Source organism: Coffea arabica, chromosome 6e (genome assembly GCF_036785885.1).
Source record: "Coffea arabica cultivar ET-39 chromosome 6e, Coffea Arabica ET-39 HiFi, whole genome shotgun sequence".
Classification (NCBI taxonomy): domain Eukaryota; kingdom Viridiplantae; phylum Streptophyta; class Magnoliopsida; order Gentianales; family Rubiaceae; genus Coffea; species Coffea arabica.
The window spans coordinates 7209028-7236520 of NC_092321.1; the positions used below are offsets into that span (position 1 = coordinate 7209028).

The 27493-nt window shown below is 35.9% G+C and overlaps 4 protein-coding genes across 6 annotated transcripts; 3 read left to right on the top strand and 1 right to left on the bottom strand.

Moving 5' to 3' along the window:
• Positions 1-4326: 4326 nt before the first annotated feature.
• Positions 4327-7401, top strand: LOC113695217 (small ribosomal subunit protein uS2m-like; the record flags this gene model as incomplete). Its single annotated transcript, XM_072055744.1, has 1 exon — positions 4327-7401. A coding segment is annotated over one exon (642 nt), but the record flags the coding sequence as incomplete, so codon positions are not given.
• An 825-nt stretch (positions 7402-8226) lies between these two features.
• Positions 8227-12990, bottom strand: LOC113695388 (pentatricopeptide repeat-containing protein At1g31430). 3 transcript variants are annotated; one of them, XM_027214469.2, is made up of 2 exons: positions 10333-12990; positions 8227-9364 (listed from the first exon to the last, which is right to left on the bottom strand). In XM_027214469.2, the coding sequence occupies exon 1, from the start codon at positions 12712-12714 to the stop codon at positions 10837-10839; it is 1878 nt and encodes a 625-aa protein (XP_027070270.1). In that variant the 5' UTR covers positions 12715-12990; the 3' UTR covers positions 8227-9364; positions 10333-10836. The 3 variants fall into 3 exon arrangements, with proteins under 3 accessions (XP_027070270.1, XP_071910943.1, XP_027070268.1); XM_072054842.1 differs by having other exon boundaries at positions 8227-9420; XM_027214467.2 differs by having other exon boundaries at positions 8227-9457.
• A 3432-nt stretch (positions 12991-16422) lies between these two features.
• On the top strand, positions 16423-18460 carry LOC113697461 (GDP-fucose transporter 1). Its single transcript, XM_027217075.2, has one exon. The coding sequence runs from the start codon at positions 17224-17226 to the stop codon at positions 18256-18258; it is 1035 nt and encodes a 344-aa protein (XP_027072876.1). The 5' UTR covers positions 16423-17223; the 3' UTR covers positions 18259-18460.
• A 2774-nt stretch (positions 18461-21234) lies between these two features.
• LOC113695456 (uncharacterized) lies at positions 21235-23301 on the top strand. The gene has a single exon (XM_027214568.2). The coding sequence runs from the start codon at positions 21886-21888 to the stop codon at positions 23098-23100; it is 1215 nt and encodes a 404-aa protein (XP_027070369.1). The 5' UTR covers positions 21235-21885; the 3' UTR covers positions 23101-23301.
• Positions 23302-27493: the final 4192 nt, after the last annotated feature.

Here is a 27493-nt window from a genome sequence, read left to right on the forward strand (position 1 = left end):
TACTTACACAACGATGTTTTACTTTCCTTTTGTCGTAACAAATCTGCATTTTCTAAACTTTTTTTCCTAATGCTACAATAAAATTTCAGCTAATCATATAACTCAAATAACCATTCACTAAATGCTGCTTTCTTTGTACTTTCTTTCTATTCCCCCCCTCCCCAACTCAAAAAAAAAAAAAAAAAACTCTGTTGTTTTGCTTTAGCTCTTTTCCTGAAGAACATCGCACATAATTTTTCTGCTACTTAAACATGCTTGCAATTTTTCTTTTAGTTGAGAAATTGAAGGAGAATAAAAAGAACAGAGACAATAGGATCCAGCCTTTTATCACGTGGGAGTTAAATGGAGGGAACTCTCCGTCACACAAACCTTATATTCATTGAAGGTTGAACCAAAAGAAAAAAATAGTAATGAAACATTAATCCAATTTTTTCTTTTTTGGGGAAGTTCTCTTTTTCTATAGTAACTACCAAACTAGGCCTTAATCTTCGTAGTGTACAACCTCGTACAGTAGAATGCTAGGGCAGGTATATAAGTTCACAGTCTCTACCCTCAGCTCTGTGTTCTAAGCTCCCAAAATAAATCCACTTAGCTGCAAGCCAGCAACCATCCATCTGCTTCAAATCCTACAATAAGCTAATATGTCCACCATTTCGATGGTCATGGTAATCTTACTGTCCATGGTAATTAATGATGACCTCGAATATTATCACATTTATCATCCTCCATCGTCAATGTTTATAGAAGACAAGGAACAAGGGTACTGCCGTTCTCCAGCTGCACCTGCTGATGGAGACGGAGATGACGACGACGATGACGGTGATGGAGGATATGATTATGCTCCAGCTGCTTGAAGTTTTCATCGGGGCTTTACCAATACCCTAGTTTTTATACCATCAGCCAAACCCTAGTTCTTGAATACTAAATCCCATATTTTATTTAAACCCTAAAATTTTAAGACCGCTAATAGAGTGTATCTATCCCCTTGTACAAGGTTATCCAAGAATGTCTTTCACTTAGTTGAAATAAGGACAATATGTATGTAGTGCTTTCTAAGGAAGAAATCCTGCAGTTGATCGTTATATGCAGCCCTAATTTCTTGGCTTTGCATCTATTAAATCAGTACGCTGCGAAAGTTTGAGGTACTAGTGAATGAGTCGTTTCTTGCTAGTCACTTTTTATACCCTAAGGATTATAAATTCCAATGGTTTGTGAATCCATACATGTTCATGCTTTATCTTTCTTTTTTCTTTTTTCTTTTTTGGGGTCCTGGTAGGCCATGTTCATGTTCATGTTATCAAAAAGGCCTCCAAAATATTAATTAGGAATTATAGTTCCATTGCAATTTCTATGGTCAAAATTATGTAATTACTGTGGCTTATACGTACATAAACAATCCTGGAATGGCCTCCATATCTCAATAATTGTCTCATTTAGAGGGTGAATGAGCATTTGCGACAAAAGGTTAATCGTTTTTGGTAAAGGAAATGGAGTAGGGTTTGGAACTTTTCCAGTTCTGACTGAGCATTTTGTCACGCAAAAGCACGATATAATGTATAATGGAGCTCCATCATCTCAATATTTCTTGCACCAAGATGAAAAGGGCTAATCAAGCCATTGAAGTTTCGTACTCATAATTTGAATTATCTATATCTTTTTCATACATTTGATTACTTTTAGGTTGGATATATATCTAATTACTAATTGTTACAGGAAGTATAAGTTTTAGATGGTTCCGTTTCTCATGGATTTATATATCCAAACAGTGTTCAGTTTGGAGAAAATCTATCTCAAATTGTCTCTTCGAGACTCCAACAGATTGGTTTGGGGGATCTAGTGGCATCTTATTCACTTGAGCGCCGCCCTATATATCCAAAAATGGTCCCATGCTTATTAGTTACAAGATTAATCTCATATACATTCTCAATATATGCACTATCACCATTAGCTATATGTTACATGTGTAAAATTTGAATTTAAAATCAAAATTTGCTCATATGTCATCCATCCAATTGTGATAGTGTATATATTGACAATGTATATAAAATTTACTCTAAGTTAAAATCTACTTCCCATCGTTACTTTCAAGAAAATTGTTGGGTAAATTACATGTAATTCCTTTGTAGTTTCATCTGTTGTCACGTGATCCCTTTAAAGTTTCAAAAGATCCACTTCACTGCCCCATGATTTTATGTAAAATGAAAATTTGACGAAAAATAATTATGTACCGTCGGTAGTTAAAATATCAATAGTGTCTTTACTTAAATGCAAAATTAATAAATGGTTTAACCATCATGTATGCAAGTATAAGGAGATTACATGAATGAATGCAAAAATCATAAGAATTAAAGTGAATATTTATACAAATTATAAGGGAGTACATGGATATTAAGATTTTATTACATGTGCTTTAAAGCCCGTTTGGTGTCCATTTTCTAGTTTACATAAAACCACACGGGGATTATGTGGCTATTTTAAACTTTATGGGGGTTATCTGGCATTTTGTAAAATTACAGAGGGGTAATAAGTATTTTACCCAAAATTGTTTGCCCTAGACGTCGTGCTTCAATTAAATTTTCTAACTTTCGCATTATCTTAAAAGTGATCCTCGAATGAACTAATATGGCAAAATTTTCCACTTAAGGTTGAATAGTTGCTGGAAGTGGAGGCTCCAGCCTGGAACAACTTTTTTATAGGTATGTCTAACAAGCGTTCTACTTAAAAAACCTTGCCATTAAAGGCTTGGTGAGGTGGGAGACAAGGGTTCAGACGCTTGGTGTAGTGCACATTAAGTTGTCTCCCACCAACTACCACATTAAGTGGCTTCTTAAAAAATTCAACAGGTGTGTAATGCACCCGTCTGGTCCGATGGTGATTCAATTTCCATCGACCCCCCTAAACCCAGTTGGGTCTGCCCCTTATATTAGGATACTATAGGATACTATGGATAAGAAAAGTGACGATTGACAAAAAAAAATGCATTCTACTTGCAGGAATAGGAATACGAATAATTTCGAATACCTTCTCCTGAAATTTCTGACAATTTTACTGACCTCCTCTGAGATTTGAAAAATTACACCTATCTCCCTTGATTTGATAGTTTTATTAACAAAATTTTAAAATAATATTGGATTAATGCTCTTGTGTAATGAGTTTTAATTTACTTTTCCATACAATAAGATTATCTAGTATAATTATAAGAAAATGTGCCAAATTTTTCATGTCTATACTTACTATTTAATAAATAACTATAATAATAATTTTATCACTATGGTAGAATATTTTTTATGGTATTTTATTATGAATTTAAATTTATAAGATAGAAAAGAAGATGTTGAAATAATTCATTTAGAGTTTAGAAATTTTTTGAGTAGTGGGATTATCATAATTTAGTAGTGATTTTGGGTAATTTCCTTTTGATTTATTGTTAATTTTAATACCAAAAAAATAGAAAATAAATATCAGCAAAAACATTGGATTGCATATAAAGTTAATTTATCAAAAAAATCACTAGTTCGATATTTGATTACAATAGAAACTATAGGTAATAGTGGTAGTTCTATAGTTTTATTGGCAAAAAATTCAAAAAAAAAAAGGAATAAGAAGGAAAAGAATAAAAAAATTTTAAAAGTCATTCTAAGTATAAACATACAAAATAAGGGAATTTCATTAAAATATTTAAGGATAGTATTGTCATTTTAAATAACAAGGGAGGTATATATAATTTTTAAAATCTCAAGAAACTAAATGAAATTATTAAAAACCTCAAGGGAGGTTTTTGAAATTATCCCATAGGAATATGAATGTCGACATTTTTTGAAATTTGAATGCTCAAAATGTGGTCATGACTCTTGAGTCCATTCCCCATGCTCCACGGTAGCAGCTCGACCACATGCCTGATTTCACATCATGATTGTGGTTCCGGAGTCTCTCCACTTCCAGTTCCAGCAACCAAAGTAGTCCCCGTCTCATTGAAAGTGCTACGCTCTCCATTTTAGAATGGTCCAAGATATTTATCACGTGAGAAAAGTCAAAGCAAATTTTAGTTTGTCTTTTCAATATAATTCTTATTTTTAAGAGTGAATGGCCCAAAAGGTCATTAAACTATTAAAAATGGCACCCTTTCGTCATCAAACTTTTTTTGTGGTCCAAAAAGTCACTAAACTCACAAAAACGCACTAGCGAGGTCATTTTACTGATTTTTAGCAGTTTCTCATCCGGTGGCACCGGCAAGGTGGAGTGGAGGAATATTTTTTAAGGGGTAAAAATGTCCAATAAAATATGACAGACCTGTTTTGTCCCCGCAAGCCATGCCCTTGGATCTAAAACTTCATTGAGCCCTTCTTTCATCTATTAGACAAATCTTCTTTCATCTTCCCCATTCTTGCGGCTCACCACTTCAAAATCTACTCTTGTGGCTCTCGGAATGCCATGACTATAATAGACTCCGACAAGACTCTTATTTGCCTCCGCAACGCCTGCAATTTCGTCGGCAACCTCGTCAGGTTAAAAGGGCAGTTTCTTTTCGTCAACACCAACACCCTTTTCGACGAAATCATCGAGGAAATGACGAAAGCTATTGGGATTAAGAATGACAAGTCGTGGCGTCTTGAAGGCTTTTTAACAAACAGTTCGAGTCCCAAAAAGTTTCGCGGCCGGAATAAGAAGTTGAACTTGGGAGCCATTCACGCTCCTGATTGTGTGGTGATTTTCGATACGGAGAGGAAGTCTTCGGTTATTTTGGAGGCTGAATGGTTGCAAGTTCCGATTGTGGGGCATGTTGATTCGAGTATGCCGTGGGAAACTTATAAGAAGATTACTTATCTGGTGCGTGCCAATGATTCAGTTCAATTTGTTTACTTATTTTGTAATTTGATCACTAAATTTTTTTTGTATGAGCAAAGAAAAATGAAGACTGCACAAGGGGCAGATGATTTAACCGCTGGGACTCGGTATGAACTCTACTAATTTTACTTTTTGTGTTCATTTTTGAAGAAAGAAGATTTCTCTCTGAATAGATGAAAGAGAGACTCAATGAACTTTTAGATCTAAGGGCACGGCTTGCGGGGACAAAACAGGTCTGTCATATTTTATTGGACATTTTTGCCCCTTAAAAAATATTCCTCCACTCCACATTGCCAGTGCCACCGGATGAGAAACCGCTAAAAATCGGTAAAATGACTCCGCTAGTGCGTTTTTGTGAGTTTAGTGACCTTTTAAGCCACAAAAAAAGTTTGATGGCCAAAGGGTGCCATTTTCAATAGTTTAGTGACCTTTTGGGCCATTCACTCTATTTTTAATCGTATGCATATTATCATTCAAATTTAAAATTTGAATTTATAGGGGTAAAATTGAAAAAAGAAATACAAACATCACAATCAAATCACTATTTTTAAAAAGTTGAATTTCCGAAACATAACTAAATAATTGGAACGGAGGGAGTAGTAGGGTTGTAGCACATGAATGATGAAACTGTAGTGCGAAAATTTGGAGCAATGCAAAAATAACTCTCTTAGGGGGTATGTTGGTCGTTGAATTGTAGTAATCAAGGATATAAAGCTTCTTAGAATATTCGATCAATGGATGTTTAGCTTGGCTTTGTGCACATGCGATGCATACGTAAACAGCAGTACCGTAATCAAATCAGGTCCGTTAAAATGTGCTCTTTATCTTCATTAGGCCTATATTTATAAATATTAGCGGGGAATAGCACATACTATGTGTGTGCACATTAAGCAAATATTTTTAAAGCAAGGAAAAAAAAAAGGGCATAATTTTTTTTTGGAGATTATTGAAAATTTTTTGGTGATTAAAACGTGAGTATATTATGTTGAATTTTGAAAGGATACACTTCAAATAAGAAAAAATAATGATATAATTTTTTAACATCAAACTCGTGAGCCATCCATTATATATGGAGTGATATATAGAATTCAGCCTCAAACATAATAAGTGTACAGCGTTGATGTCGTTTCAAGAACCGACCGACCAGATTGTGTGATGTGGCAGTTTTAATTGTTTACTTCCTTTTTAAAAAAAAAAAATTAAAGTCATGCATTTGTGGCCCAACGACATGGTGGACGTCACCGGTCTTGTCTTCCCGTACTCGATTTTGTCCGATGAATCGATATTTTAACCATAAAATTGTACTTACGTCTCCTGGTAACTATTTTACCCCAAAAAGAATGGAGTATTACGGTATATGGAAACAAGACAGTAGTGATGCATGATAGATACTATAAGAAACAGTTTCCTGGATTATGATCAGCTGATCATATGATTTGTCTGTCAACCGAAAAAATTCTTCCCATGTCCGCACCGGAGAGTAGTTCCTGCGTACCAAACCCCGTTTATTTTACTCCAGAGCCACACTGAACATAAAGATGAACATTGAATGTTAGGAGGAAAGATTGTAAGTAAACCTTTAAGACCTCGACATTTATTTGATAAAAAAAAAAAAAGAAAAAAAGCAAGTAGTAGAAGGACGGTTAACATTTTGTTGAGTGATGAATAAATTTGATGGTACGGAAGAAGTAATTCAAGAGATATGTCTCGAGTTTCAACACTTTCACTTATATTAAAAAAAGTTTTTTTAAAAAAAAAACTGATATTACTGACGTGTCATATGAGATCTCCGACGTGGTTAAGGGACCAGTGGCACACACGTAATCGGCGTCGGGATGTTGTCATAATCCCCGTGCCAGCCCTGCGCTGCACCACGCCTCCCCTGCTTCCGATCCACTTCTATAGTTTTATATACTCCCCTGCTACCCAGTCTTCCTTTACACCAAGTCCAGTCTAATCAACAAAAAAAAAAAAAAACTTCTCCAATACGTAGTCCTCGTACTTCACTTACCAGAAGTATATTTAAATTTTCCTTTTCCATTTTTGTCTCCTCGGTGAAGTTTGAGTTGATCCGACTACCCGACAAGAGAAAAAAAATAAATGTCGATTGCTTTTAGGAACGTCATTATTGAGTCGTCATGGTACGAGAAGAAGATGAGGAGGCAGCACGCAGATGGAGATGACGATGATGATAATGGCGGCTATGATTATGCCCCAGCCGCATGCGTTGAAGGCGATGGCGACGACGATGACGGAGATTATGACTATGCTCCGGCTGCATCCCTGGAGGAGGAGGGTGATGACGACGATGACGATGACGATGACGGTTATCATTGTGCTCCAGCTGCATGAACTTCATTTACTTCACCCAAAATTTCATACTTGCACCTGGGAATCTTTTCGCATGTTCTTTTTTTTTTTTTTTTTTTTATCAAATCGAACCTTCCAAGTTACAACTCAATTAGTATTGATTAATTGTAGTATTCCTCGTTTCTGATATTTTAGTCTCAGAACCCTAATAGCGAAATCTATTAACTTCCTTTTGCCGGATTTTTATATTTTCTGGTTCTGCTGCTCTTTTTGGTTTGTTTAATTGTACTGCTAACGTTACGTGGGTTGCAGTGCTGTTTACGTATTTTTGGACTTTGACCGACCAGAGTTTTTTAGGCTTCCAGTCAGTCAGAGTGATAATTTAAATAAAGTCACAATATTACATAATTTATTTGTGACAGTATAATACTACCATCAGCATGAAGAAATTTTGCAACTGACGTGTTTTAAATTTCTTTTCAAACGACAAAGCACAACTGAATGGGCTCTCTTTGGGGTCGCGGGGCTTATAAAAGAGAAAGAGGAGGAGGAGGAGGAGGAGGAGGAGGACAGAAAAAAACAAGGGAAGGAGGGTGTCAGTTGGCAGTGATGGGTTGAGGTAAGGGAGGAGGAGGAAGAAAAAAAAGGAAAGAAAGGAAAAAATTGTGTGTGTTTTTGTAGCATGTATTTTAAAACTCTTGGGGATATTTTAGAGGGTTATTATAGTTAAAGTTGCTACAAAATTTATCTATTAAAAATCGGCCAAAAAACCCGTCTCCCAAATAGAGCCGTAATTTCACCTCCTCTCCCATAGAGACAAATATTAATTGCAAAGAGAACAGTTTTCCTTAACTAAAATGAATACGCAAGAAAATAATTTGTTGGCTTTGTTTGAACAGAGGATTATTTGTCAAAATTTATTTGCTTACATCATCATTACAATTTCCAACACACCTTTTTATCTTTTCAATTACCTTTTTATCTCACATACATCACATCACAATTTCCAACACACCTTTTTATCTTTTCAATTACCTTTTTATCTCACATACATCACATCACAAAAAGTGCTACAGTAAAAATATCTCAAATAATTAACAATCCAAACAGAGTAATTAATGATATCCTATTGGTTAAGAAAGTCATAACAATTTTGCCCAAATTAAATGGATGACGCAGCTAGATACCTTGCTGATAAGTGACGGGGGCAGATTTAACCTATGGATAATTGGAAGTCAGTCTTCCATTGTGTCGTGTCATAGCGATATCCAATAATGATCCAACAGGACCGGTACTACAACTCAAAACAGGTAATATCTGGTAATACTCGTTCATAAGTCCCTGGAAGGACCTCAAGAGTTGCCGGCTTTTGAGGTTTCTTCTGGGATTAGGTTTATAAAAGCCGAATTTCTAGACTTCAGTTTAGAAAAGGTCAAGAAGTGGTAATACTCGTTCAAAATTCAACATTCAATGACTTGGCAGAGTACTTGCAGGCCCGTGCTTTTGCTGATTGATGAGTTGTAATCTACATGTTTACATGCATGATTCACTTCAACATATCTCGTGTAAAACTGGATGTGGGTGATCAGCATAAAACCCCCCTGGCGAATGTCAGCCAGGTGTTGCTTCCGTTTCTTTGCTCTTTAATAAAGGAAAAACAAGCCATAATAAGATCCTTATCCTTTCTGAACATGTAGCTTGGCTACATTCTTCACGTAAAAATGGCATCATCTACGTTTAGCTGTCACCAGTCACCACCATGCACAAAAACTTTCAAACTCTTTTGACTGATTCTGGACTGACAATTCGCCTTTTTGCCCATCCATGATGGTGAACTATTGACTTGCCAGCCAATGTGCTTGCTGACTTGTCATATGAATATCCGATCTGGAGTGCAGTTTCCTGATCTGGCAAAGCTATTTGATGCCACATACAACCCGAGTTGGGTATTCACATCCATCAGGTACCACTCCACAAATTTCCACGAGCTAGCCCTGTGCCAAATTCGGTATACCAGTGCTTATTAGAACTCGCTTATACAAGCTTTTATGGCATCCTCATCCATGCAATCCCACTTCCCGTTTCTTTCCCAGTCGCACTCTTCAACCCAGAAACCATCCATTTTTCCAACTACTTGCCCGAAGTACAAGAAGGCCATCCAAATGGATTTGATGAGAGCATACCAAAGAATCATGCTCCAGCAGAATGTCTGGAAGGAGATGAAGACAATGTTAGGCGGTTTAAAACTGTGCTCTGGCAGGATTCCTGGAAATTGATGATGTTGGCAATGATCAGGGGCCAGCTGCACGAATGCACCCAAAGTAGAAATATATATCAACAAATTCATATCACTTGGACAGTCAAGCAAACCAGCAAGAAGCCAGTGAAGGTTGTAATGATTAAAAAAGACTAAATGATTTCAAATAACACCAATGCTTTGTCAGTTGTGCTCGAATTCAGGCTCACATAACAGCTTAGGCCTTCAATCTGCTAATATTATTATATGGGGACTACTCTGAAGAAAACGCTAACTTCGTTAAGCATGTATTTATGGTGCAATCCATTTTATTAGCTCGTAAGCAAAATTCTATTGCGGTTTTTCTTGTTTAAGTGGGCAGTTTAGTTCTTTCTGGTATAGGAAAGAAAATTGCTTGATTGGCAGCTAGTAATGACAGCAATCATATTGAATGGTCTCTGTTATGAGTAAGAACAGCAACTTAGCCATGGTGATAGTTCATGTCACTCTCCAAAGAAAAAATTACATACACGACTTTCAGATACGTTTGAGTTGTGTTTAGTAGTTGAGCCGGACGAATTACGAGAAGACAATTTCCTCAATGACAGCTTAGTAATTCATAGTAATAAGGCTTAAATATCTAGGCAGATTAACAATTGCATTCTTGATTTTCATTTTAAGGTAACTTCACAGTTCACATAAACCCGGCTGGCACAAAGGCTTACTTATATGTGAAAAGTTTCTTTTGTTTGGCCAATGATTCGAGAAATCTCTCCACACATCAGCAATCTTCTATCAAAGTCTAGATATATTAAGCATCATTGTTAACCTAATAGTAGGAACCTCAGAGATCCCTACTCTCTAACAACAATAATTTTCTGATTCACTTAAAACTTGCGACTACAGTAACTATGTGTAGAGCTAGTATGGCTATTACTTACCTGATCTTGTGCTGCCCACTCCCTCTAGACCTGCATGATTTGTGATATGCTTGTGTTTGAAGACCCCCACTTTCGTTGATGCAATTCCCTTGAGTACCTTTCTTGTCAAAGAACAAAACAAGAAGCTGAGCAAATCAAAACACATGCAGCGTGGCAAGGATTGTTGTCTTCATCTGATACTGGCTTTGCTTGTGTTAATTATTCCTCAGCCCTCATTAAACTGATTTAAGTAAAACCAATAGTTTGAGAACCTCTTATCAAAGATGTGAAGTTTACATTTTTTATGTTTCCAGCACTTAAATGTATGATCATTGTCATACTAAAGAACTTCAAAAGCTCTGAAGAACTTCCAGAAGATCAAGGCTTAGAAATCTGAACTACTAGAGTGGTGAAATCACTGATTCCTGATCCATCACAAAAGCACATGCCTTCATTTTGTTGCCTTATTCGGCTTTTGTCTCTTCTATGTGCAATACTGGGCTAGCCATGCTAGACAAAGTGAACTTAGTCTATTTCATTCCAGTGCTGCAAATGGCCAGCAATCAACTCATGTATATTGCTATCAACTTCAATTGAACTGCATCCAGGGGACTTCTTAAATCCAAGGGTGCTCATTTCCCTTCTGACCTTTTTGACATCTTCCCACCTGTTGGCAGACGCATAAATGTTGGCCAGAAGAGAATGAGTACTAGAATCACTACATTGAATTTGTATCAAAATGTTAGCAATGCGTTCACCCATATCGACATCACCATAGGTTCTGCAAGCGCTGAGCAAAGCACCATAAAGGGGTACTACAATTTTGTTATCTTCATTGGGTATATTTGCTATCATGTCTTGAGCTTCCCCTAATAGTCCAGCGCGACCAAAAAGATCTATCAAGCACCCATAATGCTCTAACTTTGGTTCAATGTGATAGACATTTTTCATGGAATCAAAATGTTGGCGGCCTTCCTCTACTAGTCCACCATGACTGCAAGCACTTAAAACTCCAATGAAAGTGATATCATCAGGTTTAATTCCAGCTTGTTTCATTCCTGAGAACAGTTCCAGCGCCTTGCAGGACTCACCGTTCATGGCTAGAGTACAAATAAGAGCAGTCCAGGATGCTGTGTCTTTCTCCTTCAACGTGTTGAAAATTGCCAGGGATTTTTCAATAAATCCACACTTTGCATACATCTCTATCAAAGCAGTGCCGACAACAGCATCTATTGATATCCTGTTTTCCTCAATGCAAGCATGAAGCCATTCCCCTTGTTCCATGGCACCCAACTGAGCACATCCAGTAAGTAAAGTAACCAATGTGAATTTATCTGGTATTATCCTTTCCATTTGCATCTCCCTAAACAAGGCGAGTGCATCATCGACACGATTAAACTGTACATACCCATTGATCATAGCTGTCCAAAGAACAAGATCGCGAACTGGACTTCTATCAAACAATTCTCTGGCATCATCGAGCTTACCATTACTGATATAACCTGAAACCATACTTGTCCAACATATGACATTCCTGTTTGGTATGGTATCAAAAATTTGCCTAGCTATATTCAAGCATCCACACTTGGAATACATATCCAACAAGGCATTTCCAATTATAACAGTCAATTCAAGTTCATTGCTCACATAGTCATGTATTTCTCGCCCAAGTTCCAAATTTCTCAGTGCAGTACAAGCAGATAAAGTACTCACAACCGTAGCCTCATCAGGTTTAAGATTTGCTTCTTGCCTCATCCTCGTATATACCCCAATGGCATCCTCGAATTTATGGCACCTAACAAACCCAGATATTAAGACATTCCACGAGACCAAGTCTCTCTGACGCATTTCGTCAAACACCTTTCTCAAACTGTCCACAGAACCTTCCACGCCATAACAATCCATGATTGAGTTACAAACATAGCAATCAAATCCATCCCCACTTTTCAACACAAAGCCATGAATCTTTTCACCTTCTCTTACCGATTTCAACTCTCCAATGGCCTTAAAAACAAAGGGATAAGTGTAATTATCAGGCCACAAACCGTGCTTTCTTAGCTGATCAAACAAACAAAGGGCTTTTCTGAAATTTCCAGCTTTCGTGTGTGCTTTGATCATCACATTGTAGATAAATAGACTCGGGGTTTCAACGTGGTCAAAGATTCTTTGTGCATAGCCGAGGTTTCCTAGAAAAGGATCAGCAGTGAAGGCCACAAGCTTGTGGATAATGTCTAAGTTTTGGTGGAGGCCTAATATCAAGACTTGCGCTTGGATTTGCATCAGGTGGGTCATGGATTTGCAAGTCTTGAGGAGGTATACGGATGATTTCTTGGTGAGGATTGTTGTTCGTGAAGAGGGGGCAGTTGACAAGTGCGAAACAAATTGGCGGGAAATAGGTTTCATGGGCGACGGACGGCCGTCTCGCTCCCCCGGTATTTGTATTTGCTATTTGCCTCAAACTTCCTGATTGCTTTCATCAGCGAGGAATAAAGGCCTTTTGCGTCTTCAAGGCCACATCAAATTTGGCCTCAAATTTAATTGATTAAGAAAATCTTGGTTGAAGTTTGAGCGCCTTCATTTTTTCAAAACAACAGAAGAATGGTACACATTTTTTGCTTGCATTTCTTTCTTTTTCTGAGAACTATTTTAAGAGACTTGGCTGGGAAATGTTTGAGTATTTGTCAGTGACAATTGACAGTCGAGATTTTTTTGCAACATGGTGGGAGTGTTTTAAGAGATTTAGTTCTGTTTCTATGGAGTGTTTTTCAAAAACTAATTTTTCAAATACAATAAAAATTTTTAAAAAGTACTCTAAAAGGTAATCTAAAAATTAGTTTAAATTTTTTAAAAATTTTAAAAATATCTCAAAATATATTCTAGAAACTCTTCTACTCTTGAATATCCCAAAATATTTTCTGAAAATATCCCAAAATATAATCTAAAAACTCTGCTACAACAAAATTTTTAAAAAACACCCCTATTCAATCTAAATAGTATCATTCACACGTTTAAATTATATTTATTCAACAAACTCATAGAAGTACTAATGAAACCTCATAAATTAATAATCTTTGAACCTTACAAAATCTATTAATTAATTGATAAATTAATAATTTATCGAGTGTATTTATAATTCAAATAAGCGCTCATTTAATTAAATAGAGTACTGTTTTATTTTATAAAAATATGAATTTTTTATTAATAAAATGAGGCCAAAAGTGTAAGGAATATAAACCAATCCATAACAACTTAATTTGGAAGTATATAATTTAATTATGTTAATGTCTTCAATGTACATATGCAACTAATATCATTTTTCTATCATCGAAAGGTCAAAAAGAATTATAAATACTAAATGATAGATGTCCACTACCATTTTATGAAAGGAAATGTTATTTGCACTTTCATTTTTATTAATCACACTTCTGCTATCATTTTATTCATATAGATTTTATTTAGGGATAATTTCAGAAACCTTCCCTGAGATTTTTACTATTTCATTTGCCTCCTTCCATGTTCTGAAAATTACATTAACCTTCCTTGAAATTTATTATTTTGTAACATTTAGGTTCAACTAATAATAAAAAATGATATTAGAAGAAAGAAGATAATATGATTTCATCATTGCCCCTCATCTACTAAATTATTTAATTAATTTAATATCAATCTAAAAATTAAAGAAAATACTAGAATTTGTTGTTTATCATTATAAATTAAATCGTATATGGCATCAGAAATAGTATATCATTCTATATATTTCATTTGATGTAAGATTCAAATTGCTCTTTTCAGTTACAAACTTGTTATCAAACATGATCAACAATAAATAATCAAAAAAATCTGTAACAAAAATATTAAAAAGAGCGAATTTTAATATTATAAAAATCTTAGTGACTAATTTTAATATGTTGACAAGAATATTTATGATGTTAAAGTTTGTTCTCTATAATATTTTGGTTGCAAATTTTTTGATTATTTGTTATTGACCATGTTTGACAATAGGTATGTAATTGAAAAGATTAATTTAGATCTTACATTAGGTGAAAATATAAAACGATACATTATTTTTTGATATTATATGTAATTTGATCCCTAATGATAAACATCAAATTTTAGTGTTTTTCATTAATGTGTGGGTTGGTATTAAATTAATTAAAGTAGATGAGAGGTTTGATGGAATCATATCATCTTTTCTCTTCTAATATCATTTTTTAATTATTGATTGGATTTAAATATTATCAAATAATTAATCTTAACTGGGGTTAGTATAATTTTGAAAATCTGGAATGAGGCCAATGACATAGTTGAAAACCTCATGAGAGGTTTCTGAAATTATTCCTTTTATTTATTAGATTATATGATAAAACAAATAGTGAGAATATAAATAATAAAAAATAGAGTGCAAATAACATTTTTTTATCAAATGCACATAATGAATTAGATCAACAATATTATGTATATAGATGATAGAGAAATTTTTTTTTATATAATAAACAAATACCAAGTTTTTTTTTACACATTTCATTGTTAAACTATGGTTGTGTACATAAATCAATCACGACTCATCGAATATGCAAAGTATTAAATGAGAAATAGGAAAGAAAACGATAGATTAAATGAGAAATTGGATCATCATCATCAACTGAGTTGCCAAATTTACTTTTCAAAAACTATTCATGTGATGGGTTTATGACCTTTTATTGTCAAAATTTGACTGGAAAGATGACGATTGGTTAGTGTAATTTATATTTTGCTGCAACAATAATATTTTTATAACTTAATTTATCATATTCTACAGGGAGAGAGAATCTAAAGAATGGAGAGAAAGTCTAAAGAAGCTGTATAAGGGGTTAGAGTCTAAAGAGGGACAATGATAACATTTTTATAATATAATTTATCCTATTTTACAATGAGAGAGAGTCTAAAGAGAGGAGTGAGAGTTTTAAAGAAGAGGCTGTGTAAGGAGTTAGAACCTAAAAACGGACAACGATATATTTTTATAACTTAATCTATCATATCAACATGCAGAGAGAGCCTAAAGAGAGAAAGGAAAGTCTAAAAAGGTTGTATAATTTAATCTATCATATTTTACACGGAAAGAGAGTCTAAAAAAGGTAATGGGAGACTAAAAAGATTATGCAAGGAATTAGAGTCTAAAGAGAAAATGAAGAATCTAAAAATCCTGTGTAGGGTGTTAGAGTCTAAAGAAGGGAGGAATAGCCTAAAGAGGTATGGTTAGAGCCTAAAGAGAGGAGAGAGAGCCCAAAAGGGGAGTTGTGTTAAAGTCTAAAGCTCTGTTTTCAAATTCGGACCGGACCGGCCGCTCGAACCGGGAACCGGCCAGGCAGTCGGTCCGAGTCACATAAAAAAACCGGAAATTTCAAAACCCGGTCAAAGTCGGGTTTGACCGGAAAAAATCGGTTTTTTCGGTTCAACAGTATTTTTTTTAAAATAAATTCAAACTTTTTAATATTATGTTTTGACCCCCTAAATTGTTAAAACTTATTGATATACCTCAAATATTTGATACTTTATAAATATTGTCCTAAAATTTGATGTTATTTTTCAATTAAATTCATAATTTTAATTCTAAACTTGTTAATATTTATTAAATAATATAAATTGCTACTTGATTGTTCTAATTTCTTTGTATTTTATTGTTAAATATATTTGAAACATCAAATATATATGGATATACCTTTATTAATATCAATATATTATTAGATATTATATATATAATATTTTAATTTTTAAATAATTTTTATTTATGACGTCATCCGGTTCGACCCCCGGTCGAATCCATTGACCCCTGACCCCTGACCTCGGCCGAGTTGCTATCCGGTCCAGTTCTGAAAACATAGGTCTAAAGGAGGAGTTTAAAGACACTGTACAAAAGATTATAGGCTAAAGAGGGGATCAAGAGCATAAAGAGATTGTGTAATGGATTAGAGGCTTTAGAGCCTAAAGAGGGGAGGGAGAAATTAAAGAAACTGTGTAAAAACCTAAAAAGAAAGCCTAAAAACAGGTATATTTTTTTTCAAAGCAGGTGGGTTCGAACCTGACATGCAGCGTAACGAGAAATGGCCATTGAGCATTTGAGCTTATGCAAACGTGGAAAACGAAAACGTTCTTAACTCTAACCCCAGCCCTGCCCAATCTTGATTGCTCCCTCTCTCTCTCCTCTGTCCATTCATTGAAGTTACTCCGTACTTTTCTCTGAATCTCTCTCAGATCATTCACGTGATAAAAGGTTTTGCATTTAAACCCTCCTCCTGGGATTTTACCTCCATCCTTAAATTAATCAACGACAATTATCTGTGTCGGCAGTGCAAATTGGATTCTCATTAGGGCTCTCTCTGTCTCTTTTATGTTTTTTTCACCCACCCAACCACTTTATCTTCATATGCTCTGTTTTGCTTATTGCTATTCGCCAGATCATATGATTTGATCTTTTAGTTCAGACCCAAAGTTTACTTTAATTCCATTTAAATTTGTTCCTTTTTAAAACTTTTCTCGGTCTTGAATCCATTTTCTTTCTGCACATTAGTTGAAATTAATAATTGTTTTTAGTGAAACTGAAATCCCACCGGTATTTAGCGGTTATTTTTCTGTTCTCCCCCTTCTTTCCCCTCGAAATTCAACTCAGATAGGGAGAACTAACTAATAATTGTGATTTTTTTTTTGGGCATCTTGTTTATCCAAGTTTCTTAGATCGAAAAAAATTTGAGTCAATATGTTCCCGCTCCCAAATGTACGCCTTGAAGCTTATATTTAGCTCAATTTCCAGTATTTCCAAGATCAAATCCTTGCATCAAGGTCCCTGATCTTGGTGATACTTGCCAATCTTGCTTGATCTTTGTAGAGAAGGAAGGGGAAGCGAAAATTCTGAAAACCCTTCTTGATTTGAAGAAAATGGCTTCGATTCGATTTGATTCATCCAAGCAAGCTTATGCTACTAGCAGTCTTGTGGTGGGCTATGCATTATGCTCTAGTTTACTTGCTGTCATAAACAAGTTTGCCATAACTAAATTCAACTACCCGGGTCTCCTCACTGCATTGCAGTACTTAACTTCAGCTCTGGGCGTTTGGGTCTTAGGGAAATTGGGATTCTTGCACCATGATCCATTCACATGGGACATTGCCAAGAAATTCTTGCCTGCAGCTACTGTTTTCTACCTGGCAATCTTCACAAATACCAATCTTTTGCGACACGCCAATGTGGATACTTTCATAGTCTTTAGATCTTGCACACCCCTTTTGGTGGCTATTGCCGATACTGCATTTAGGAGGCAACCATGTCCATCAAAGTTGACCTTTTTATCGTTGGTGATTATTCTGGGTGCCGCCATTGGGTATGTTGTTACTGATTATGGTTTTACGATAACTGCTTATTCGTGGGCATTTGCATATATGGTGACTATTACGACTGAGATGGTTTATATTAAACACATGGTGACTAATCTTGGATTGAATACGTGGGGTTTTGTGTTGTACAACAATTTGTTGTCCTTGATGATGGCTCCTCTATTTTGGATCATTACTGGAGAGTATGTTGAAGTATTCACGGCTTTGGGAGTGAACAGGGGAAATCTCTTTGAGCCTGTTGCGTTTCTGGCTGTATCGTTGTCTTGTGTGTTTGGAATGCTTATTAGTTTCTTTGGCTTTGCAGCCAGGAAGGCAATATCTGCTACCGCATTTACTGTGACTGGTGTGGTGAATAAGTTTCTGACTGTGGCTATTAATGTGTTGATCTGGGATAAGCATGCTAGCCCATTTGGTTTGGTCTGCTTGCTACTGACTATTGCTGGTGGTGTCCTTTATCAGCAATCTGTTACCGGAGTTAGCAATGCCCCAGTTCAAAGGGAATCTGGAGCCTCTATGTATTCGGAACGTAAACAAAGTGAAGATGATCGTAGTGCAGATGATGTAGAAAAGGGTATCCAGTAAATTTTCTGGTGTATAAGGTATTTTGCAGCATTGTATGTTGCTGAAAGTGGAATTTAGTATGGACTTTGATGCATATTCTTTTGACTTGAATATTCTCATGTACTGAATGGTATTATCATTTTTGAGAATCATTCTAATTTTTCTTGTTAATTTGGTTTAACAATGATCAATTATATTATCACTATCTTGATTTTCTGGTGAATATTGCAATTTTGAACTATCATGTATTTTGTTGTGGTTCATCTGGTGACCGGAGTATATATTCGATATTGGAAAGCTCATATTGCCAAATTCGGCCATTGTGTTTCCTTTTCTCAGACTTTGCTTTAAGGAAGCGCATTTGTTGTGCCGAAAAACTTCTATTAGGCTGATCTTCTAGTACATGTTTTTCTGTTTCAACATTACCCTGTTCAATTGCTTTAAGCAGGCCTTGGTAGCTGTAACCTTGTAATTACCGTACATGCGGTTTATCTCTTACACATTACTTTATGAAGTCTCTTTTGTGGCTCTTCACAAAGAAGGTAAGCAGGTTTTGATTTTAGGGTCTATTTTTGATATTCAATGATTGGATATACTATCTTTGTTCCACTCATAGTGGTGCTATGTGCTTTGCTTATCTTGATATACACTGTTTGGCTATCTGTAAACTTGATTTGGAATAAAACATCTGGAATACTATCATATCATATGTTGCGATACAACCTTTTAGCTCATGATCTCTTGGTACATTATGTTCAAGACCATGAAATTCACATTTCTCCTTTCCCCCCCCCCTCTAGACCATTAAGATTGGCCTCTTTTCTGAAGCATCAAATACCTTCAGATACTGGCCACTTCTGTTCTCCTGTTCTGCTCAATCAGTAACTGTATCAACTATGCACCTTTCAACGTGCTTTCGATCTTTTAATAACAGTTGATGGTCTCGAACATTTTTACTGTAGTCATTTGCATCCTTGTCTTGAAATAGACAACCTGGTTATAGCAACTTGGTACCAAAATCTATGACTTACCAATAGAGAAGAATTGTGAAGTTTTTCGGTTCTTTGCTTGGAAAAAAATGTAGGGAATGAATGGACAATCACTTTCTTTGCTTTCCCTGCTTCTCGCTCTTTCTGCATCTCTCACTTTCTTCCTATCCTTGGTCGCAGTTCCAAAAATGGTTTTGGTTTTTAGGTTATTCAAGTGTATGATATGTTTATAGCCGTGTCGATAATCATGCCTTACGGCATAAATCTTCTTGTCCCGTGGCATAATGTCCCCCGGAATTTCAGATATCGCGAGTTTAAGCTTTTGCCATGCTGGAATCTGCTGCGCAGTGATTCAACTGCATGGATGACTGTTGCTATGAGAACTGGCGAGTCATAACTTTATTGTTCTTCCAGGGAGGGTATGATTGTGTGCTTCGAAGTCTAAAATACCCTCTATTCTGTTGATATAGATAGGTGCCGGCAAGCTTATGTTTAGACGCGAATATTCCAACTTCTGAATATTTATTTAGGGTGGTGACTTGCGTTTTCTGTAGAGAAAGATTTTTACGGCAACGTCCAGCTAAAGGACGACAAAATTGTGGAAACTGCTCTGCACTTAATGTCACCAGGCATCAAATCAAAATTTGCATTCCTGCCTCAGCAGAATTTGAAGAAGAAATAATTCTCACTGATAACTTGTTTCTGAAAAATGATTCTATGGAGACTCTCTAAACACGCTACTGTCTTTCTCTTTGGTTTAGTTATTATTTTAACTCACATCTCAAAACAGATTTTTGCATTTCTTTTTTCGCGACTAATCTTCACTCCAAATGGGAATTTCAACATAAGCATTGCAGATATGAGTACTGAAAGTATATTTTCTTAGCATTACATAAAGTGTATCAGGAGCCCGTGAAGCACAATCTGTATTTTCCAAAAGCATTCATAAGCTATTCCAGCCACGAGGACCATCGAAACCCTACTTTATTTTCGTTGATGAGCCCGTGCAGGCATTTTACTGTATGTGTAGGTCCCCTGCTCTTCTTTTTTCTGGTAGAACAGGTCCCTTGTTGTTCAACAAGCCTTCAATCAATTGAGCAAAATAGTCTGATTGGCCCTAAAGTTTGCTCTTCTTTTTTTGGTAGAGTAGGTCCCTTGCTCCTCAACAGGCCTTCAAACAATTGATCAAGGTAATGTCATTGGCCCTCAAGGTTGCAAATTTTCATCACTCGATTATTCGTCAAACAGCACAATGATACATGAGAGCTCGATATCAAAGTTTCAATCGTGCTGTGAGGAGAGTGGTCTGACTTTTTTGGGGTTTTCTCCAAATTAAAATCAGGGCGGTCTAAATTTAGCCCAAATACGCCCTTTTGTTGAAAAGTTAAAAGCTCCGTTTGGATTTAACAGTTTTTTAAAAAATTATTTTTGTCTTTCAAATATACAGTAATAAATTCTAAAAATAATTCAAAAAATACAACACATCTCAAATATATTTAAAAAAAAAACTCTCTTTCTTCTACCATACACTATCCACCACCACCCATCACTCTCCACTAACACTGCCATCACCTCCACACCCAAGACCCTCCCTCCTCCTCCTCCTCTCTTCTTCTACTTCCTCCTCTCCCTTCTCCTTTCACCCTTCTCCCTTCCCTTTCCCTGTCCCCCAATCCCCCCTCCCCTCCACTGACCACGACCTACCTGGTCGAGACTATAAATGTCGCGGATAGAAGCCACGACTTGTGGCTTCTGACCGGAACCTTTCTGGTCGCGGCTGGAGTCACAGTCACCACGTGCGAGTAGGAGAGGGATTTGGGGGCAGGAGAGAAGGGAGGAGGGAGGAGAGGAAAGAGGGAGGAGGAGGGGAAAGAGAGGGAAGGAGTAGAGGGAGAGAGAGGAGAGCGGGGGTGGTGGCATGGGTTGTGTAAAATTTTTAAAAAATAGCCCAAAAAAGCTGTAAATTATAAAAATAAACCAAAATATATTTTAAAAACCCTTAAAAATATTTACAATAAAAGTTTTCATACGTACAGCAACAACAGTAAAGTTTTTCAAAAATACATCGAATTGAAAAACAACTAATCCAGAAGATTGTGTATTTTGCCTGCGTCAAATACATTAGTAAACAGTAACAGAGGTCATAGTTCAATTCTGTCTGATTAGTTCTCCATTACCACTTCTTTAAAGCAAAGTCACTAGAAGAGCGTCAACATCAAAGGAAGCCTCCCATCTTCCGTAACACCTCCACCATGAATGATCCGTCCAACCTTGTTTGTATATTAAGAAAGATACCAACAACTGCTCTAGGATTTCACTTATTTTAGTTACTTTGCCCAACTCATCAATCTCCACCAATCAATTTTGTCAAACCCTTCTGTCTTGTTTAAATCGCATGCCTTCCAGTTTTGTCCAAACTGTGACCATAAAATCAGCATCAGCCTTCAGGTTCCTTGTAAGCACAATTTGTCTTTTCCTTGGTGACGTTAATTCGCTATAAATCTAAGCCATTATGCATGTAGTTAAAAAGCATGTTTACTTAAAAAAATCGGTAAATCCAAGTTGACTATCACAATATAAATGAAAGCATACTCCTCTAGAACTTGAACTTCTGCACAGAAGCAAAAGCCAGCAGCCCAGATTGTCTCTCCTTTTAGTTATGGAGGGTTATCGGAGTTTGACCACGAATGCCATCGGTTTTTGTCTACTCCCATCGGAACTCATACAGTACATAATTCTCCGGTTGGCTTTACCTGATATTGTCCGATTAAAATCGGTCAACAAATCCATCTCATCGATGATCTCGGACCAAGACTTTGTCCGAGACTATAATCTCCATTCCAGCTCCGTCACCTGGCTATTTATATACAAGAAAAGATGGCATCGGGATTCCATGCTTCAGGGCTACACCAACTGTTCCAATCGATGGTTCAAGATTCTGATTGCTGATATGTTGAAGTCCGTGGCTCCACCAGGGGAGGACCTGTACTTGCTGACGGCATCGGGTAATATTTTTCTGTTTGCCTTGAATAACCGCCTGGAAGTTATTTCAGTTAACCCCATGTCCAAAACGGTTAAGAAAATCCCCCCAAGTCCATTAGGTCCACGGGGCACGTCATCCTGGCGACGATCGGGCATCAAATTACTATCTGGCCCCCCAGGTTCAGATCATTTTCGATTTTTATTCGCAGAAATGCGGGAAAATCAACCAATTCTATTCGAGTATGATTCCAGAAGCAATGAGTGGAGCTCCACTGAAGCAGGAGAAAATGTTGTCAGTGCCGAAACAGGAAGAGATTACGGTACCATTTATCTGAGCGCATACAATGGAACCAGTGGAAGTGTGATCATTGCCAAAGGCAAAGGGACTACCGACCAAGATGAACGTGACGCGGCCGCGGTTGTACGGCCAAGATTTGTGGGATGGGGAGGAAATGAAGGGGGACAGCTAGCTGTTGGATTTAGCTGGGGAAATGCGATTGATCGGCTATACGTGTACGGCGATGGGAAGGCGATGATCGTGAGATCCAACGGCGTTGAAGATGGGAATAGGAGGGCGATGAGGATGTTGAATGGGTTAGAGCTGTGGGGGCTGAGCTCAAGTGGGGGGCATTGGGAACTGATATCAACGGTTCCGAATGAACTGGTTGAGAAAATTAGGAAGCCTTATGGGGCTATGATGGGGTGTTTGGAGCAAAGGCTGGGAGTTGTAAGAGCCATCTTGATGTCCAACTTGGAGGGCGTATGGGACATTATATGGCTATGTTATGAATTAGAAAGCAGGATTTGGAATTGGGTTCCAATTCCGGATTGCAAAATGAAGGGTGCCAACATGGCCGGAATTGCCTTTTCTTCTGGCCTCACACTGAAGTAAAGTAGCACTAAATTGATCCAAGTACGCTCCCGATTGGTTGTTAGTAGTAACTATTTCATTTTTTGTTGAAAGTTTGCTGTGACCGTAAGTTATCGATTGGAACCATTTGTTGTTGTTGTTGTTGCTGTTGCTGTATTGTTCCAGCTCAGCTATGGAATGTAATTATCACATTTTTCTTCTTGGCAAAGTATTTGTTCTTTACGATCCATGTATTGATTAGTATAGTATGAGAGCTCGTCCCATATTCTTTCCCAAATTCTCTTTTTTCTTTGAAGCATTTTCCCACATTCTCTTGGGGAGAGAGTAATGAGAACTTCTTTTATGAGGAATGGAAATAAAAATAGACCATCAGATCAATAGAAAGCGTAAAATGGGAGACAGAAGCCCACAAAGAGCTAGCTATTCCATGAGATCATATTGGGCTGACAAAAGCAAGAGAAAAGCACAGGAATGCCCAATCCATAACGGATTTCAGATTTCTCATGGTGACTGAATGCTAGAAAGAAGCCAGCAATATGAGTCACATTACAAGGCAACTGTTCTTGATGGTTGACCGAAGAAAGAAATTCAAGGAAATGATAAAACTTGTTACTCTTTTGTAAATTGACATCTACCTGAACCCCCAAAAACCAAAAAGAAGGAAAAAAGAAGGCACAACTATTAGTACTACACTGGTGCGTCGAGTTACCGACAGTAAAAGTAAGCGTACTAACGCACGAGATTGCAGACTGTTGTTGGAGGATATGTTTATGTTTATGCCCGCCGGGGAACGGGAAAGATGCCTCCTTGTTGAACAGTGGAATTCCAAAAGCTGCCACAGTTTGGACTCGGGGCACGGACGGTTGCAGGTGCAACCGTCCAGGGCAATTTTGGCCATTATCAACTGCGCGTAACTTTTTTTGTACATCGTGTAACTTTTTTTCCACAGGATGTATTTTCACAACAGATAGTGATGGGCCCCACACTTGGTGCGGAAATCGAGTTACATGGTGTAATCTCAGCCGCACAAAATTTTGAGGGTAAATCTTGGCTCTTAACCGTGCAGGGACGGTCATCAGTATGACCGTCCCTGCCCCAAATCCCCACAGTTTGACCTCTGTCATATTGATTTTTTTTTTTTTAAATTTTCCTTGGGTAAAGCAAATCTTCATTAAGAAAGAGAGAAAGCATAACAAAAAAAAAAAAAAAAAAGGAAGAGTACCGTGCTGCAGCTCTCCAGGTAAACTTTTGGTGCAGCGAAAGTAAGGGTCGAGTCAAATTTTAACTTAATCGAATCGAGATTTAACATAATTTTAAGAATCTCGAACTCGATGAGTTCAAATTATCAAGTTCAACCTCAAGTTAAAAAAAAATAAAAAAAAATTATTATTTTATTTATTTTTAATAAATAAAATAATAATTTTTAAATAAATAATAAAATATTATATATATTATTATATAATATATATTATATATAAACAATTGTATTTGAGTCGATTTGGGAGCTAACGAGTTAGTATTTTTGAATTTTTTTAATAAATAATAAAATATTATATATATATATAAATCGAATTTGAGTCGACTTGCGAGTTAACGAATTAGTATTTTTAAACTCGAATTCGACTTGATCAGTTCAAATTCGTCTCGAGTTCAATGTTGACCGAACTCCAGTCGTTCATGATCGAACTCGATTCATTTACAACCTTAAACGAGAGACTAGTTAATCTTTAAAGTAAGAGACCAAGAGACATAATTGAGCATTAAGAAACTGAGAAAAGGAATCAACTTATCTCCCAATTCAGTGGCTATGAGGCCATCATGAGTCTATGACAACCAAGGAAAATATTTTAAACAAAAGATGCAGACGTTTAGAGGCTATAGTAGCTAATCAAGATTTAATCAACAATGAGGCCTTTTTGGGAGCTATCTAACTCGAAATTTTAAGTTTATCCCCTTGCAAAATGGAGATCTTCCTTTTGAGAAGTCGTCTGGAAAATTTGCCTCGTGTACGTTCCTCAACATCAACTTTGTCCCTTCAAAGGCTCCAACGGCAATGGTGCTGCCCCAGCTTTACCCGTGATGGCTACCTTCCTCCGTGTGTTCCTTTCTCCAGCCTTTTCTTTTTCTTTTTGTGGGTAGCATCCTTACTCCGGCATTCGTTGTTGTGGCTAATTGCCTAATAATTAGGGCTCTCTTTGAAAGTGAGTTTTTTTTTATCAAAATTTTCTTCAATAAGTATTTTAACAACTTTTATTACAATAAACTTAAATTTTTTTTTAAAATTTTCAAAATATGCACATCAAAATGCTAAAAGATAAAACACAAAAAAATTTCCTTCTTTCCTTTCTTTTTATTCCTCCCTCCAATCTCAACCCACCACCACCTCCGCCACTAATAGACGCCTCCACTGACGCCAGTGCCGACTTTTTCTTTGTTTTTTTGCCCTTTCTTTCCTCTCTCTCTCCTCCCTTCCTCCTTTCTTTCCCTTTCTTCCCTCCTTCCTTTTCTCTCTCCACCTTCTTCACCCTGCCAACCACAGTGGACAATAGAAAGTTAGGGTCCTCAGGGAGGAGAAAAAGAGGCAAGAAAAGCAAAAGGAAAGAGAAAAAGAAAAGACAAATGAAAAAAGGTTATTACTTTATCCCCTTAAGGTTAGATGTCACTATCAATTTCCATTTCCCCCTTAACGTTATCTTTTAGTCACTTTACCCCTAACACTAACGGTCAATTTTAACGGAGTTTGTTAATTAAAGTGAAAAGACAAGTTTAGCCCTTAAAGTTATTATCACTTTACCCCCATAAACTATGGTCTCATTATCAATTTACCCATAATTTTATTTTTTAGATAATTTATCCGACCATTAAACCAATTTAGCAAGTTAAAAAACTTTAGAAGAAAGTACTCTTCTCTTTGTATAATAAAAATAATAAAAAATTTAGTGTGACTCTTCTCCTCTGTAGTATCAAGAAAAAAGTCAAAATATTAATTTCTTTCTTCTTGACAATCTTATTAATATTTAAAAAAAAAAAAGATGGTGAGAGGGAGGGAGAGAGAGATAGAGAGAGAGCTCAATTCTTTTTTTTTAAAAAATACAAATAAGAAAGAATTAAATACTTTTATTATTTTAAAATTATTTCACTTTACTGTTTACCATTAGATTTCAATTCTAATTCCAATAATCTTAAATTAATACAATAATATTAGACTTTTCTTTTTTGTTTTTTTACAAAATCTAATTTTCTGCCTCCTTCTTTCCTATCTATTTTTCTTTTCCTAGTATTAATAAGTGTGAAAAAAGAAATTTGAGAAAATCTTTTTATTTTTATATTTTTGGATCTCTTAAAGTAAAAAAAAAGAAGAATAATCATTCCAACTTTTTTGTTTTTAATTATATATATAAGGGTAAATATATTTAAAAATTTTTGACCATACTAGTTAGATTAACGATGAAGTAAGATGCCTAGAAATAATGTTAAGAATTAAAACAATTATATCACTATAATTTAAAGAAATAAAGTAATAATAACAATGCAGTAATGCTATAGAATAAAAGGATATTTTTGTCCAAAATTTCTTAACAAGTTGAATTGAATTACTTATGGGGGTGAAGTGACTAAAAGATAACAACGTTAGGGGGTAAACTGATAGTAGTGATATAGTTTAAGAGAGTAAAGTGATAATAACCCAATGAAAAAAGGAAAGTTTTTACACACATTAGAAATTTTTTTTTTATTACAAATTTTACAATAAGTTATATTAATTTTTTTTTTTTTCAAAAGAGAGTGAGAGGTCAATCCCAGTTTTTACCATACGCAAAACTCAAACTTGTGTGTCTGCCGACTTTTGCCGCATCTTCATCTAGACAAAAATCATACATACATGTAAAGAAAAGTGTACGTCAATTCTGGACATATATATAATTACTCTTATATCACAGTCAAGTGTGTCATTTGTGGTGTGTTAAATGGATCGATCCCCTGTCTGCTTGTACTTCTCACATGGAAGATGCATCTAAAAATCTGCAGGCTGTAAATGTAATTACCCATATTTACCATTCATGATTTAAATTTTTTGTAAGAGAGTTTTTTTCGGAAATAATTGTACATCACAATACTGTGTACTCACTAAAAAATGTTAACCCTAATCTATAGAAACCAAAGTCCCAGCCTCATCACTCATCATCAAAGATGTGTATAACAGCACTAATATTCAATAAATACTCGTATTATATCTATATAAGACACGTTTATATGCATTATTCAAAAAAAATTTATATTTTATACATTTTTAAAAAATAAATTTTATATACAGTAAATAATATATATACTATTACGATAAGAGAAATGATTCATTGCAAATTTTGATAGGTCAATGAATGATAGTTCTTAAAAAAAAGAAAGAAAAAGAAAAGGG